General features: G+C 42.8%; 1 protein-coding gene across 1 annotated transcript in view; it reads right to left on the reverse strand.

The window, feature by feature from the left end:
• ifih1 (interferon induced with helicase C domain 1) overlaps positions 1-18,313 on the reverse strand; it is a 173,675-nt gene that overhangs the window by 15,287 nt on the left and 140,075 nt on the right. Inside the window, exons 7-10 of the mRNA XM_078552277.1 lie at positions 17,350-17,466; positions 16,529-16,652; positions 12,527-12,748; positions 9,106-9,362 (exon numbers count right to left, since the gene is read on the reverse strand). Coding sequence (XP_078408403.1) covers positions 9,106-9,362; positions 12,527-12,748; positions 16,529-16,652; positions 17,350-17,466 — 720 coding nt within the window. The remainder of the gene's footprint in view (positions 1-9,105; positions 9,363-12,526; positions 12,749-16,528; positions 16,653-17,349; positions 17,467-18,313) is intronic.

Raw genomic sequence — 18,313 nt, forward strand, 5'->3', positions numbered from 1 at the left:
CACAAAAACTGCAGTGGTCACTTCTACCTATACTGTCATGGACAGATGCATCTGTGACAGGTAGATTGGTGAGGCCAAGGTCGAGTAGGTTTCTCCCTCTCGAGGGTTCCCTCGCTGCCAACTGCAGGCCAAGTCTGCTGGATATGTCCTTCAGAACTCAGCCAGTTCAGTTGGTGGTGGCACTACTGAGCCACTCGATGATGAACATTGACCCAGAGTACATTCTGTGTCCTTTCCCTCCTCTTCTTCCAAGTGGTGTTCAACATGGAGGAGACTTTTTTTTCATTACGGGATGTGGGCGTCATTGGCTAGATCAGCATTTATTGCCCATCCCTAATTGCCCTTGAGAAGGTGGTGGTGAGCTGCCTTCTTGAACCACTGCAGTCCACGTGGAGTAGCTACACCCATAGTACTGTTACGAGGGCATTACAGGATTTTGACCCAGCGACAGTGAAGGAACGGTGATATATTTGCAAGTCAGGATGTTGTATGCATTGGTGGGGAACTTCCAGGTGGTGGTGTTCTCATGTGCCTGCTGCCCTTGTCCTTCTAGATGTAATGGTCGTGGGTTTGGAAGTTGCTGTCTAAGGAGCCTTGGTGAGTTCCTGCAGTGCATCTTGTAGATGGTACACACTGCTGCTACTGTGCGTCGGTGGTGGAGGGAGTGAATATTTGTGGATGGGGTGCCAATCAAACGGGCTGGATGGTGTCAAGTTTCTTGAGTGTTGTTGGAGCTGCACTTATCCAGGCAAGTGGAGGGCCATTTGATCAACTGAGGGAGGGTGGTAGGTAGTAATCATCAGGAGGTTTCCTTGCCCATGTTTGGCCTGATGCCATGAGACTTCATGGGGTCCAGAGTCGATGTTGAGGATGCCCAGGGCAACTCTCTCCTGACTGTATACCACTGTGCCACTGCTGGGACAGGACATACCCAGGAATGTTGATGGTGGCATCTGGGACATTGTCTGCAAGATATGATTCTGTGAGTATGACTATGTTAGGCTGCTGCTTGACTAGTCTGTGAGACAGCTCTCCCAATTTTGGCACAATCCCCCAGATGTTACTAAGAAGGACTTTGCAGCGTCAACAGGGCTGGTGTGCCATTGTCATTTCCAGTGCTGAAGTCAAGACCTGCATGCAGTTTTATTTCTTTTTGTCTTCTCTGTAGCAGTTTTGGTATAACTGAGCATTTGTAAACCAGATGGGTTTTTCATGGCACCATTACTGAGGCTATCTCTCAATTTTTTAAATTAATTGAATTTATTAATTAATAGAATTTAAATTCCACAAGCTGGTGGAGCCCATGGTGGTGGTATTTAAACCCCTGCCCACAGGGGATTCATGTGGGCCACTGGATTATTAATCTGGTGACGTTACCACCACGACGCTGTCACCCCATAATGTGTTTAACTATGTAAGTTTTTAGCGAGAAGTAAAAAGTAATAACTAATGGAGGATGCTGTATTGAACAAGAATCTCTAGCTATCTTTCAAAATGCAGGCTTTCACTCTTAGATAACTCTTGATCACAATTTACTCCACATGAATATTTTTCAGTTGCAATGCTCCTAACTGATTTCCAACATATAGCCTTTCTAATCTTGGTGTAAAGTCTAAATATGCAACCTTGACCTAAGCACAACACATTCAAGAATTATTTTTTTTTCGCTTTCTCAGCACACTGAATATGGAATACAGCCAGTCACCTTCCTCACTTTAATGATTTACAAAGTGTGACTGTTCATGATTTACAAAGTGTGACTGTTCAAGATCTGAACTTGTGTACTAGGCCCAGCTGTGATTAACTAAATTATATGTGGTAAGAATATTACAAAGTTAACCATTTAATTTGTTAGAGGTATCTATAGATTTTGATCCAAGCAAACCTTTTACAGCTACCCAGCTATGTAGTGTACAGATCTACCAGTTAGGGAATATGCTCTCTAGATCCAAAACTTGAACTAGCTCAGACCGATTGTGGCATATTTTCTTTCATGGCATGAGTTTCCTGGTGGAAGGACAAGCCAGCTCTATGGATGGGTTTGATGCTTACTGAAACACAGGGCAGAACTTTATGCTGGCCGGATTTTCCAGACCCACTGAAGTTAGTGGGCTTTTGAATGACTTGTCGCACTTTTGGCCCTGCCCCCAACACAACAGGTCTATAAAATTCTGCCCATACTTGCTGACTCTGAATACTAAATCTTTCAGAAACTGTGTTACCTAAAGATTATGAGAATTATTTGAAAATATTCTTTTACAAATGGATTAGAAATTTGATATATGGAAGACAGGATATTGCTCTGCAGCATTCAGTTATTATATATGCATTATGCAAACAGACTTTTCACCACAACCAATCTGTGATGGTGTTTATCCTCCATACAAGCAGTAGCTCTAATGATTGTATCATGGAATAATACAGCACAAAAAGGAGACCAGTCAGTCCATTGTTCCTGTGCCAGCTGATTGATAGAGCTTTTCAATTAGTTCCACTCACCTGTTTTTCCCCATAGCCCTGCAATTGTTTTCCCTTCAAGTATATCTCCAATAGCTCTTTAAAGGTTACTACTGTGTCTCAAAGATTGGAGCGGGAGAAATTGAAGTTTCGATACATGGGGCACTGGCACCAGGACTGGGGAAAGAGGGAGCTGTATCATTGGGATGGCCTTCACCAGAACTGTACTGGCGAATTGTATAATTTGGGCTGTAGAGAGGGATTTAAACTAAAAAATGGAGGAGGTCTCACATGAGGGGAGATTTGGAAAGCTAAAGAGAAAGGATAAGGCAATAGTACAGGTTAGCGATGTGGGTAATGATAATCAGATTGTGACTGGAAGGGACAGGGTGTACAAACATAGGAGTGCATCAGGAAATAAGATCAGGGTAGGGAAAAATGTGTAGAAGATAGGATTAAAGACTCTATCTGAATGCACATAACATTTGTAACAAGATGGTTGCAAAATGACCACGACTGGGACCTGAATATTCAAGGGTATTTGACATTTTAAAAGGACAGAAAGAACTGGAAAAGATGTGTGGTAGCTCTGTTAGTAAAGGATGAGATCAGTACAGTAGTGAGAAATGATCTTTGTTTGGAGGATCAAAATGTAGATTCAGTTTGGGTGGAGATAAGAAATCACAAATGAAAGAAGTGACTGGTCAGAGTGGTTTATAGCCCGCTGACAGTAGCTACACTGTAGGATGGAACATAACTCAAGAAATAATGCGGCCAACTAAATTAGTTAAGGATGGTATCAAACTGAAAAAAAAGATATACAATTCTGCAAAAGTTAGTGGTAGGTGAGAAGATTAAGAAAATTATTGAAACCAGCAAAGGATGACTAAAAATATATAAAGAGGGAAAAATTGGAGTATGAGAGAAAGCAAGCAAGAAATATAAAAGTAGACAGTAAAAGTTTCTACAAGTATATAAAAGGAAAAGAGTTGCATAGAGAGTGAGACTGGGGAATTAATAATGGGAAACAAGGAAATGGCAGGGACTTTGAACAAGTAATTTGTATCTGTCTTCAAAGTAGAAGACACAAAAAGCATCCCAAGAATTGTAAAAAAGCAGGGGACAAAATGTAAACAATGATGATCACTAGGAGAAAGGTACTAGGAAAACTAATGGGACTAAAGGCTGACAACTCCACTGGACCTGATGGCCTGCATCCTAGGGTCTTAAAGGAAGTGGCTGTGGAGACAGGAATTGCATTGATTGTAATCTTCCAAAATTCCCTAGATTCTGGAAATATCCTAGCAGACTGGAAAACCTTAAATGTAACACCACTATTCAAGAAAGGAGGGAGACAGAAAGCAGAAAACTATAGGCCAGTTAATCTAACATCTGTCATTGGGAAGATCCTAGAATTCAATAACAAGGAGGTATTAGTGGGACATTTAGAAAATCATAATACAATCAAGCAGAGTTGATATGGTTTTGTGAAAGGGAAATTGTGCCTGACAAATTGAATAGAGTTCTTTGAGGTTGTAACAAGCCCAAGTGGATAAAGGGGAACCAGTAAATATAGTGTATTTGGATTTCCAAAAGGCCGCATAATAATAGCCGATAAACTGCCGCATAAAATGTTACTGCACAAGATAAGAGTTCATGGCGCTGGAGATGGTTTATTGGCATGGATAGAAGATTGGCTAACTAACAGGAAACAGAGAATCAGGATAAATGTGTCATTTTCAGGTTAGCAAGCTATAACTGGTGCACTGCCGCAGGGATCAGTGATGGGGCCTCAACTATTTATGATCTGTATTAATGTCTTGGATGAAGGGACAGACTGTATTGTAGCAAAATTTGCTGATGATACAAAAATAGGTAGAAAATTAAGTTGTGAGGAGGATGCAAAGAGTCTGCAAAGGGATATAGATAGGTTAAGTGAGTGGACAAAAATTTGGCAGCTAGAGTATAATGTGGGAAAATGTGAGGTTGTCTGTTTTGGCAGGAAGAATAGAAAGCAGAATAACATTTAAACTGAGAGACTGCAGAATCTGCAGTATAAAGGGATCTGGGTGTCCTTGTACATGAATCACAAAATATTAACATGCAGATACAGCAAGTAATTAAGAAGGCAAATGGAATGTTGAGTGATGGAATGCAAGAGTAATGGAGTATAAAAGTATGGACGTCTTATGACAATATACAGGGAATTGACAAGGTCACACCCTAGAGTACTGTATACAGTTTTGGTCTCCATACTTAAGGAGGTACTGGAAGCAAGTCGGAGAAGGTTCATTAGGCTGATTCCTGGGATGAAGGGGTTGTCTTATGAGGAAAGATTCAGCAGATTGGGCCTATACTCATTGGAGTTTAAAAGAATGGGAGGTGATCATATTGAAAAATACAGGATTCGGACGGGGCCTGATAGGGTAGCTGCTGAGGGATGTTTCCCCTCGTGGGAAAATCTAGAACTAGGGGCACAGTTAACAATTAAGAATCTCCCATTTAAGGCTGAGATGAGGAGGATTTTTTTTCTCTCAGAGGGTCCTTTGTCTTTGGAATTCTCTTCCAAGAGAGCACTGGAAGCTATGCCATTGTATATATATTCAATGCTGAGTTGGGCAGATTTTTGATTGACAAGGAAGTCAAGGGTTATAGGTTACAGGCAGGAAAGTGGAGTTAAGGTCACAATCAGATCAACCATGATCTTATTGATTGCTGGAGCAGGCTTGAAGGGCTCAGTGGCCTACTCCTGCTCCTATTTCATATGATCTTATGAATCTGGTTTCAAAACACTTTCAGGCAGTGCATACCAGATCGCAACCACTAGCTGTGCAAAAAAAAAGTTTCCTCATGTCGCTTCTGATTCTTTGCTAATCACATTAAATTTGTGGCTTCTGATTACCAACTCTTCTGAAACCAGAAAAAGTTTCTCTGTATTACTCTGTTGAAAGCTTTCATGACTTTGAACACCTTTACCAAAACCGTTCCTAACTTTCTCTGCTCTAAGGTGACAAGTACCATCTTCTCCAACCTCACCACATAGTTGGTCCCTCATTCCTGATACCATTCTAGTCAATCTCTTCTGCACCCTCTCTAAGACCATGATATTCATCCTGAAGTGTAGTGCCCACAATCAAATAGAATACACTACTGAGGTCTATCCAGTGTTTTATAAAGGTTTGGCATAACTGCCTCGCTTCTGCATTCTATGCCTTTACTATTAAGCCAAGGAGCCTGTATGCTTTTTTATAACAGCCTTCTCAACTTGTCCTGCCATCCACAAAGCCTTGTGTGCATAAACCCCCAGATCTGTCTGTTCATGCAACACCTTTAAAATTGTACCATTTGGTTAACATTGCCTCTCTTCATTTTTCCTACCAAAATGAATCACTTTACACTTCTTCATTAAATTTAATTTGCCATGTGACTGCCCATGTCATGAACCTATGTCCCACTGTTACTATTCTCTTAATAGTTTTCTACGTTTCCAAATTTCGTGCCATCTGCAAACTTTTAAATTATACCTTGTATAGCCAAGTCCTGATCATCAATATATATTAAAAATAACAATGGCTCTATACTGTCCCCTGAGGAATACCTTTTATTCCTTTCCTATTTTTCCTGAATACATTGTGGCCTGGAATACTAAGTCCTTGATCCTTCCCCTTTTTGAGTCAGGTCTCTGTTATTGGCATGATATCATAGTTCCATTTGGCGGCTTGTGTCTGGAGCTCACTACCTTATTTACCATGTAATGTGTTGCCTCGCATTTGGCCTCTTTCCTCCTATTTTTAAACTGTTCTTTACTCTAGCGCTATCTCCATAGATATTTGCGTATATGTTGTCATTTGAAGCCTTGAAGAATCCCTCCAAAAACAGGGGTCAATTTATACGCCAAGTATAAAAGAACCGCCAGTGTGGGTAGTCATTATTGTGAAATGTCATCAGCATCCGATGCAAAAAGTGGGCACGTCTTAAGCTCCCACGCATATTGGCAGCACAGCCTGTATTGCCAGGTTGATCCCTTGCATCCAGTGTTAAGGTACCGGTAAGTAAAATATGCATTTGTAGGGTGGAAAATTGAGGGTGACTACCAATGTGTGCATGGTACATCATGGCTGAAAAGGGAGATTGACTTATATACCGAGTATACGCAAAGACATATGGGTGGGGCTGGAAAAAAGGGGTTGTTCTATACTCCAGGTTGACTTATACACTGTGATTTACAGTATTTCTCTGTGCACCTTGGTTCTCCTCTCTTCATCCTAGTCCCATACCTCCTGCCTAATTAGTTTAAACCCTCCCCCACAACACCCAGTTAACCCTTTCATGAGAACATTGATCCTAGCCCTGTTGAGGTGCAACTCACCCATCTTGAGTAGGTCCTTCCTGGTCTAGAATTTGACCTAATGCCCCAGGATTCTCAAGGCTTACCTCCTATGCCATTTCATTATTTCATTATATAGCCATGCATTAACCTGTTTTATTCTGCTTTGCCTATACTTCACTTGCACATGGAACTGGAGTATTCCAGAGATTACTAGCTTTGAGGTGCTGCTGTTTCATATTCTCCTGAGCTTCTGAAACTCTGACTGCAGGACCTCATTGTTTTAGCTTCCATTCCCTGCCACAACCAGCCATTTTGACAGGCGGCCTGATTGTTGGACAAGTAAGCTTTCAGCTTTAAGCTGTAGCCAGGGGGTGGAGAGGAGCTGGGGAGACAAGAGAAGCTGCTGGGGAGGAAGGAAGATCAGAGTACAGAGCCAGAGAAGACGTGGGAGGCTAGAGCTGGGGGTGATCGTACAAGGAGCCAGGCAACATTGGTGAGGCCAGGGTCAGAGGAGACTGGAGGTTTATGTCAAGGGAGTTTGAAAAGGTTAGCGGGGTGGTGGTGGGTGGGTGAATAGGGGTGGGGGCTATCAGAGGGCCTGTAGCAGAGATCGGAAGGATGAGAGTTGTGCCCAATAATGGGGTGGTGCTGATGAAGCAGGTATACTAGATCCAGAAGGTAAGTGAAAAAGTTCTTACTTTCTGAATCCGGCAATCCTCGTCTCCCTCTAGCCAGCAAGTTTCCTGAGGCCCGAAAAACTTGGTCAGCCAGAGTTAAATTTAAAATGGTGGTTAAATATGAGGCACCCATCCTTACAATGATATTTAAATTGCCAGCCCTGCGAGCGAGCTGGTTGCCTTCCCTATGCCCACCTTTGTTAAAACTGGAAGAGCGTGGGTTTGGATTGGAATTCAGATTTTAAATATTTTAACATACCACCTGATCCAAATACATCCATTTTTAGGGTTTAAGTTTCCCCCAAGTTGTGCCAATTTTGTAATTTAAATTATTATAACATCCACTAATTTCCACTATTTTAACAAAATCAATCCCAGTTTTTCAAGTCTTTCTTTGAATTTATATTTTCCCATGTAAGGCAGGTTCTAGTGATGAGCAGATCTTAGTTGTAATTTCTCTAGTCCCTCAACATCCTTCCTATAGTGGTGTCCGATACTGCACACTCTCTAGTTTAACTGTGGTATTATATAGATTCACTATTAGGTTTCAACTTCTTTATTCTGTAGCTCTTGCCATAAATCCAGTATTCCACTTATTCTTTTAGTTACCTTTTTAATCGCCCCATCTTTGGTGGCCATATATTCAGCTGCCTGGCCCTAAGCTCTGGAATCCCCTTCCGAGACACCTCTGCCTCTCTACCTTTCTTTCCTCCTTTATGACACTCCTTAAAATGTTCCTCTTTGACCAAGCTTTTGGTCATCCATCCTAATATCTCCTTACAAGGCTGGGCATCATATGTTAATTTATAATGTATCTAGGGATGTTTTATTATGTTAAAGGTGCTATATAAATACAAGTTGCTATTATTGTTTACATTACCTACTTGAGATGCCGTTCCTGTGAACCTAAAGCCCCAAATACCTCTTTTCTTACATGTCACCTCTTCAAATACTTAACTGTTGCCACAATGTACTTCACATTTGCGTGTTCCTTTGATACACAAAATTATTTACTACACTTCCTGTTCCAGTATTGTCTTCAAATTTGGACACCGCTCCCTTTAAAGCTCTATTTCTAAACCAGTAATGCACACATTAAATGAAAGGAAACCCAAAACAGAACACTGAAGGACACCTCTATCTATTTCCAGTGAAAAACTGCTGTTAACTATTACTGTTTCCCCCATTCTAACTAATTTTTAATCCAATTTGCTAGCCTCCCTAATGTCATACCCCTTAATCTGCTCCAATTATTTCCTGTGTGACATCTTGTCATAGGCTTTCTGAATGTCCACATACATGACATCCACTGTCTTTCCCCCATCTATCATATCTGTCACTTCCTAAAACTATCTATTCCTGTCATTTTCTCTGATATCTGTCAGTCATATTATCTGATCTCATACCATGCTTTTTATTGATATTACTAATGGTCAACTGTCCCAATGTTTCCTTCATTGACTCTGTGTCAATTTTTGTCTGATTAAGGTCCTGTGATGTGCCTTGGGATGTTTTATTAAGTGAAAGGAACTATCTGAATGCAAATTGCTGTCATGAAGAATAAAATCCATATGTAAGTTTTAAGAATCTTGAGATCATTATGAAGAAAGTGTACTTTGTATTTGCAACAAAGCATTTTACCTGAGTCATATGCTTGTACTGACTGTTACTGCCAGCACCAGTTAAGTAATGGGCCTTAATTCCAACATCCCTAAATTTCTCATTCTCTTCTATCCACTCTTGCAGAGCATGTGCATTTTGGCGTGTCTTTGTAAAGATGATACCTCTTGAATTTCTCTTTTTGGTGAATTCTTGAAGTATAGTTGTTCGTAATTTTGTCAGTTTTCCATTTTCATACTGAGGATTTCCAGCGAGAATTTGAAGCTTTTTTTGTTGTGCTGAAATGCAGAATAATTTTTTTAAAAACTAAATTCTGTCCAATCCTGTGAAGCACCAACCATTTCTCTTGAATTTCTAATATATGCTCAAAGTAGGTGAAGCTCATCATCAGTAGCACAATTTCCTAAAATATACCCTTTAATGTGTTGACATCAAGCATTATTAAGTAGGATATACAATGGCTTGGCCACCAAGTGAAACATTAACCTGGTCATTTACTTTCATCATGTCCTCATATTATCTGCTATACCAACATGCCAATTCTGTTTCCACATCAACCAATGGCTTGAACATAAGAATTTTGAGCAGGAGTAGCCCCTCCCCATCTGGCCCCTTGAGCCTGCACAGCCATTCAATACAATCATGGCTGACCTTCTGCCTCAAATCCACTTTCCCACCCACTCCTCATGTTTGATTCCCTTACAAATCAAAAATCTATCTATCCCAGCCTTGAATATACTCAATGATGGAGCGCACATAACCCTCTGAGGTAGAGAATTCCAAAAATTCACAACCCTCTTGAGTTAAACAAAAATTCTCCTCATCTCAGTCTTAAATGATTAACTCCTCTTGAAGTATATCACTATCCTCTTCACAGTTCATTATAATTCCAAGTTTTGTGTCATCTGCAAATTTTCAAATTGTGCCCTGCACATCCAGGTCTAGGTCATTAGTATAGATCAAGGGTCGCTGTGGTACTAATACTACCCCCTGGGCAGCCCCACAATATTCTTTCCAGTGACACATCCTGCCTAATGCCCGGGTGGGAGGGTGGGGGGAACCAGGAAAAGACTTTCAGGAAAATGGAGCATAATGAGGGGAATTTTCCCTGTCAGGAGAAGAGCAGCAGTGCACTGCAGAACAGGTGGAGGAATGCCAAATCTCTGCATCCTCACAAAGCACAAAAGTGATGCACTGGAGCTGGAGAATGCCACTGGCCAGCTCGCTCCTCCGGTCACAGTGAGGCGGGGATCTCAGATGAAGGTAAGGGTGCAGGTGACAGATGTGTGTGCGGTGGGCACTGGAACCATAATGGGCTCCTCTCATCAGAAACTGAACTGTCGTAACCAGACAGCCCACTGAATCTCCAATGCAGATGGCACCACGCAGCAGGTCTCCACTGTCTCCTCAGCCTGCCTAGCATGAATAGTGACTATGATGATTGAATGTACTGATCTTTTCCCTTCCTCCTGCAGATGCACCATCCGCAGGAGTCGGCACCGACCCTGAGGACCCCTCATTGAGCTCCAAGGAAGACATCACACCTGCACCAGTGTCACACCGTCTCTCTGAACCAGGCACCAGCTCAGATACTCACACGTCGGTGGGCATTAGGTATTCAGCTCCACAGGTAATGCACAGTGATGAGGGCACATCACACTCGCATGAAGAGCTGGCAGAGGCAGAGAGGTCCCAGGGAGCTGACAGTGGGAGCACAGCTGGAGACCAGGACCATGCTGCGTCCGAGGCAGATGACGAGTCTTTGGAGTCATCCATCAGGCGGCAGATGCTGGATGTTCAACAGGATGCGCAGGGAGAACTGGCAGAGATCCATGAGGGCCTGCGTGCCATGGACTCCGTCATGGAGGAGTCCATACGGAGCATGAGATCCTTAACACTGAGTGCACGGCCTCCTCCAAGGAGAGAGTGTTGACTCTCATGGAGAGGCAGCTTCAGGAGCAGACTCAGGGGTTCCTGGGGTTGCACTCGGACCTGCAAACCCTCACACAGGCAATGGCCTCAGGAGGTCACTGCCAATGTGAGAGATGGACGAGGCACCTAGTCTCATTGCTGGGTGCCCGTCTATCAATGGTGAGCAGGGAGGTGCAAACACACCTCACGCTGGCAGACGAGCTGCCTGTTGTCTCTATGGGCTTCTCTCAGGGCACTCTGGACGAGGGCACCAGCTCCTCCGCCCCTCTGCCAGTGGCCGCTGCATCTAATGATGCCGTGATGGCTGAGCAGTGCCCAGCTATGGGGCTGGATGCACCCTCCCAAGCAGAGCCTGCTCAGGCTCCGGCAGCCAGAGGACGACCGCCAAGGTCACCGGGGCCACCAGGACAAGAGTCAGCACTGCTACTGACAGTGAGGAGGGCACCAAGACACAGCACCCGCAGATATAAGATGAAGGCACCTTGAGCATAACAGGGGCATTATGTGACATTATTTGCATTAATTACTTTGATGTTTTTATTAGGGATGGACGCTTGTTTCTTCTTTGTATGGTCATGTGATGTAACATTAATCATTTATTTGACTTAAATGGGTTGAGTTGTCTGGATGGCATGAATAGGTGCCAGACTGGCTTGTAAAAGTATGGTGTTGTGTGGTGCTGGCGTACTGGGTTGGATTCTCATTTATTGATTGTTAGCAAAGGTGACAGTGCTTTTGGCTTGACAAGGCATCCATGTCTTGGATGCCTAGCTGAAGATGTGCTGGATTAAAGCGTCTCTGGTGTCCCTGACTCCATGAGGGTTCCTGTCCTCTGCCTCAAGGTGCTCACGTTGCACCTCCCCAGGCTCTTCCTCTGAGCCATCACTCGAGTCGTCCTCCGTGGCCTGTGGAGCTGCTTTGCTTTCCTCAGCCTTCAGTGGGTACCCCCTTGCCAGATCCAGGTTGTGCAGGGCGCAACATGTGATGACTATGAGGCAGGTACACTCTGGAAGATACTGCAATGCTCCCCCTGATCGGTCCAGGCATCTGAAGCGCATCTTCAGCAGCCCGATGGTCCTCTCCACCACTGCCCTTGATGAAAGGATGAAAGACTCTGCTAGGAATTGTCTACAGACCTCCTGATGGTGGTGATGTAGAGAGAGATGTATAAATATAAGGACCAAGGGTGAATGTACGTTAACGTGACTGAAGTAACGGAGAGGACTGATGAGTGTAATTTGGTTGATGTGTATATGGACTTTCAAAAGGCCTTGATAAATTACCATGTAATTGCCTTATTATCAAAATTAAAACCCAAGGGATTAAAGGGACAGTGACATCCTGGGTCTAAAATTGATTATGGGACAAAAAGCCAGCAGTTATACATGAAGAAAAGCTGCTTAAAAGTTATTCATTTTGGAAGAGTGAACATGACCCAGGTATAGTTAATTATTTGTAAATGAAGCTTTGCTACCTTGCAAATGCATACTACAATGTAGAAATATATTACCATTAAATAGGGTGATAAGAAATCTATCAGTATCATCCAATTTTGACTTTGGTACATCTTCATCATCATCTGGGACCTTCTTCCTTTTCTCGTCTTTGTAGAAGTCTGTGAGATAATTGTAGGCATCAATCATTCTTATGGTATCATTAATCATCAGGGCATCATTGTATTTTCTTAAATGCTCTGCGCAGACACGCAGTTTGCGATTTTCTTCTTTTGCTCCTGTGGAAGACAAAATTATATCATTTACCTCTATAGTATGTGTGGGCTGCAGTGCAATTTAGCAACTCTATTGCTTCTGAAACAGTAGTCATCCAATGAGTTTAAACTTACATTTACATCCCCATTCTATACTGTACAAAGCATTAGCTGAAAAAGACCCAAAATTTGGTTTCTGATTAGATAATATATCATGAGCACTGCCCCTAATTTTTCAGAATAAATCAGAAGATTCCTTTACCTTTCTAATTCTAGTACATCTACTGTACCACAAGGGCCAATTTTAAAGGTCCCAACTAGAATAAACTGGGTAAAATGGCAATGAGTCCCCTACTGAGCCACTTAAGATAGTGTTCTGGCCGCTGTCAACAATGGGTATGGTTCTGAGGCGGTTAGCTGCTGCATCCACCTATTTTGGGGGAGGTCACACGATATATGGAAACTGGGTGATGTGATATGCATATGACACTGACTAATTTTTCAGATAAATTGAGCAGATTGTGTATTACGCACACCCTCCTATTTAGTGGCCTAAACACCAGTCTGTCAATGGTCAAGAATTTTTTAATTATTAACTTTGTGGAGCCAGGTGGACTGGGAATGCTCATCCTGGGCCATCAAAAATGAACTATAACCTGGCCTGTGTCAGTTTCCTGCCCTTCATGTGGAACATCCATTTGGTGCCAGCAGCTCGCTGGCTGTTACTAAATGAGGTCCGGGCCTCAATATGACTCAGGCCACTAGATGTTAACAATAAACTGGCATGGGCACACTCCACCTATCACTCACCCATTGTTCACCTCAAGTTAAAATCACCTTTGTGGTGCTTCATGGACATACTCAGACCTCTACCATTGCACCATATAACACAAATAAAACTAAAACTTACAAAATCCAATGACCCCTGACATTCCATGAGGCTGAATATGCTGGCTTTATGCTCAAACCAAGACTTATAAAACTATAGAATAGTACAGCACAGAGGGAGGCCATTTGGCCCATCAGGTCTGTGTCAGCTCCTTTGAAGAGCATTCCAGTGGTCCCACTTACCCTGCTCTTGCCCCTATCCCAATTCACTTTTGAAGGATACTATTGAATCTGTATCCACCATCCTATCAGGCAGCTTGTCAATCAGCTGCAACACTGACCCCATCACTTAAATATCCACTGTCAGTTCTATTAGCACAAATCCATTATAAAATCGGCGTTCTGCGATGAGAGTGCTTGGAAATTAAGGGCAGAATTTTGCCCTCGTTGGACGGGTTTGGTGGGGGCGGGTGGAAACCGACCGCTGCCCGCGAACGGGGCCCGACCACGATTTCACCAGTGTGAATCGCGTGCTGCAGCGCTCAGCACTGCCTGTGTGCGGGGAGGGGGAGGAGCGAGCGCAAACTCCGTGCAAGCACGTGGGGTGTGCACTGGAAAAGCTCCCTGAGGCACAGAGCTGCCTCAGGGAGATGAACATTTCTCAAAACAAAAAATGAACAATTGTAAGGAGTAAAATAACATGTCCCCTCATGTGGTTCTGTCACGTGAGCAGGGACATGTTAGAAATAGGAAGACATTTTTTAAAAAATTTTTAGTTACGGATCGAAACCTCATCCCGCCCGTGGATGAGGTTTTGCAAAAAATGCAAAGGCTACCTGGCCTTTTTGCTTGCCCGCCAATTGTAAGATTGGATGGGCAGCGAAAAATGTTAATCAATTGGATTGTTAATTGCCTTAATGGGCCTTTTAATTGTTGGTGGGCACACTGCCAACTCCCGCATGCACCCGCCGACTGAAATATCGCGCAAGCGCGCGATGACATTGGGACGCTCGGTCGATGTCATCACGTGTCAGTTTACGCTCGAGCGGGTCGTGCGAGCGCCTGCTTAGCGAAAAACTCTGCCTTAAGAGTCCTGTCTTTAAAAAATAAGGTTTGCGTCAAAAGTGGTGCACCAGACAGGTAGGAAAATGTATGGCTCCACACATCGACTGTCAGCTCGTTAGGCTGGATAGTTCATGCATTAATTTGTGCTTCCATTGGAGAATCTGGCAAATTGCAGCCAGAGAAGGGAGAGGGGTATTGCAAGGAGCTGGCCCAGTGCAGCTAGATTCAGGTCATCCCAATTCCAGGAAGGAGTTAGGGAACAGGCATTCAACTCCTGATTTTCAGATGCAAAAGGGCTAATATCTGTTTCAGGCATGGATCCTGGGTGCTTATATTTCTTTATATTTCAGTCTTTGTCAATCTGGCAGTCAGTGCACTTCTGACGTAGAATATGTGCCCGAATGCTACCTAGCATATTAGATGGTCAAAGCGCCTGCTTTAGAATCAAAAAATTCTAACCCAAGAGATCCAGTAGGATGTATCATTTACATTTTTCTTCATGTTTTCTAATTTTGGATAAGTTTTCTAAGTGAATTGTTTTATTGTAATTGTAAACATAATCTTAAAATTACACCTTAAACAACTAATAGCTAATCCAAGAAAAACTACTTAACGCAAAAGCTTGTGGGAATGTGGGGATATCAACTAAGATGCTTAAAAAGAGAATTCAATATTTACCTGTGATGCAAGGGTACTAAAGAGGAACGAAGAAACGATAGGTAACTGGGATTTAAAAGACACAAAGGGCTATATGTCTAACAAAACGGATTGAACGGCTTACTAAAGTTCCTACAAACTGTTAATCCCAATAATTGTATGTTGAGGAAGAATGAGTCTGAAGCTAGCCTGTACCTTAAGACAGGTTTATTTCCAAGACAGCCAATCAAAGTCAGAGACTCTCGCAGTTCCTCACAGACACTCAGGGCTGAATTTTCTGTTCGTCAGGCGGGCAGAGCTGACCCAATTGTGGCCGCTCCGCCATTTTACGTGGGCGGGCCAATTAAGGTCCGCCTAGCGTGACGTCCGCAGAGAAGCGCTATGCGCTCCCTGTACGGGCGGGGGGGGGGATTCCCTAAAATCGAGAGTGCACTCTTTCACGCATGCGCATAAAAGAGCGCACTCATCTCCCTGAGGCTAAGTGTTGCCTCAGGGAGATCGCCTCTATTTTCAACAATATTAAAAATAGAAAAAAAAAAATTCCCTTACATGTCCCTTCATGTGACAATGTCATATGGGTTGGGACATGTTCATAACTTCCATAACAACTTTATTAAAATTTTTAAAACCCTACATGAAACCCCATCCCACCGGTGGATGAGGTTTCATGTTTTTTCTAGTTGCTGCCAGGGCTCCTGGCCGACCCGCCAACCTTAAGGTCGGACAGGCAGGACCTTTAATTGTTTAATTGTACCTGTCAATGGCCTCAATTGGCCATTGACAGGTCGACGGGCGCACAGCTGATTTTACTGCGCCCCTGCCTTCCTGAAAATTTAAATGGGGGCGGGGTGATGTCGGGAGTTCCGCCTGATGTCATCCCGCGTCATTTTACGTGTCGGTGAGCGGGCCCCGCCCCCAGCTCGCCGACGGTAAAATCCTGCCCTCAGTGGTGGTAACTCTTTCGAGTTATCAACAGTCACAGAATGTAACTCTTTCGAGTACATTCACAGTTCTTGGTTTCCGGGAGTGGGACATGAACCCACAACCCTCTGATTCAAAGGCGAGGGTACTATGAACTGAGCCACAGCTGACACCTCCAAATCCTGCCCTCAGAGTGAACTGGTTTATACTTTTACAATAATTCTCTAATCCTTCCCCAATTGGAGACAGCTATGCTTAATTACCAATTTAGAACACCCACTTAATTGCAACACAAATTCCACATTAACATAAACATACAATGCACCATCTAACCTGTTTTCTCTTTCTGTACAATCCACTGCTCATAAGACTGCGTGCCAAAATCTGATGCAGGGTTTCGTCCAAGGTATGTGTGAATTTTCATCATCATGTCTTTGATTTGCCCTCCAAAAGGATCCTTAAGATCAAACAGGAAGTGAAATCAGCTATTTTGATAAAGGATCCTAAATATGTACTTTGTGATATTTGAATATCACACATCTGAAACATGTATCTGCAGTGCATCTGCACCTGACAATGGCATGTTCTGTCTTTATAGAGTGGAAAAACTGTAATCTATTTTGGGCAGCTGACATAGTTCCTGTGGATTAGAATGTTATGCATGTTATTATTCTGCAGATGTTGAAATTTTAGAATAAAAACAGAAAATGCTGGTATCAGTCAGCAGGTCAGACAGCATCTATGGAGAAAGGAAAAACGTTAGGTTAACATTTCAGGTCTATGACCCATTTCAATGTTGTTGTACTAGATGTTACAGCGAGAAATGGGAAATGGATGTAAAAACCAAATAGGTATCGATTGCCTAATGGAGTCAAAGAGGGATTTCTTCAGCATGCCATTCCCCTACCACTTCAAATTGGTCTGGGCTTTTAATCTGATTTTTTTCTCCTCCCAGGAGATCACATGATTTTTGGGTGGAGTGGAATATAAGTATTGTGATCCATAATTGTTTGGGATATGGTGATGCAGAAATCCTCTTGAACAGCAAGGGAAATTTAAATTTACTAATTTCGGGCCAATGTTAAAGCAAAACATTTTTTTTTCGAGAGAAATGGATGTTCTTTAAATGGACTCCCAGAAGTAGATATTGGTACCTCTGTTCTTTCTTCTGCAATCTCCATCTTTTTGACAGGATCTTTCACTTGGTCTTTCAGTTGTGCATGATGCTCCTTAACGGTCATTATTTTGTAAGCATCAAGGTTTGCACAAATCTACAAGATCAAAAAGATGCAAAGATGTGTTAGGATCATATAGAAAAGTTAATTGGTAACATTTACTGATTTGCTCTAGTTGTCCTGAAGCACTAGTCAGCAATGAAACTATCTGTAACTAATCTGTTTTCCTGTGCTGGCATATTAATCATTACTTGGCTCAGTGTAGCATTCCAACCAATGAAAAAAAATGTTGTATATTCAGGCTGCACAAAGGCACATAATCTAAGCTGGCACTAGGGGCAACAATGAGGAGAGGGGCATTGGCGGAAGTATTGTCTTTCAAAAGAGCTGTTAAAACTGGGACCTCTCCACCTGTTTCGAGTGGACATAAAAAAAAGTCCCATGGCTTTTGAAGAAGAGCAGGGGAGGTTTCTTGGTGTCTTGGCCAACATCTAATCCTCAAATGATACTAACAAAATAGATTAACTGATCATTTAACTCATTCTGTTGAATATTACTGTGCACGAATTGGCTGCAGCATTTACCTGTACAACAACACACCCAAAAGTACATTTGAGGTTTGCCTGATGTAGGTTTCAGGCAAGTCTGTAAATTGGTTCATAACACATCGGCCAAGCAGGCAGCAGACTGCTTATGTTTGCAAATTGGGGTCCTGTTCCAATCACAGGACTCTGTTAGTTGTTTTTAAGTACAAATGGACCCAGCAGGCATGCTCTGTTTGTATCAGGCAGTGAGTAGTCTATTCATTAGTCCTTATAGACTGATGCAGAAATGACTTGGACAGATGGTGAGGGGCAGTATTTCTGTGGGCCCAGGGAAGCAGGAACTGCTGATTTTAGTCCCACAAACACACAGCAACTATATGTTGCAACCCTATGTGCCT

Source organism: Cetorhinus maximus, chromosome 11, assembly GCF_964194155.1.
Source record: "Cetorhinus maximus chromosome 11, sCetMax3.hap1.1, whole genome shotgun sequence".
NCBI lineage: Eukaryota > Metazoa > Chordata > Chondrichthyes > Lamniformes > Cetorhinidae > Cetorhinus > Cetorhinus maximus.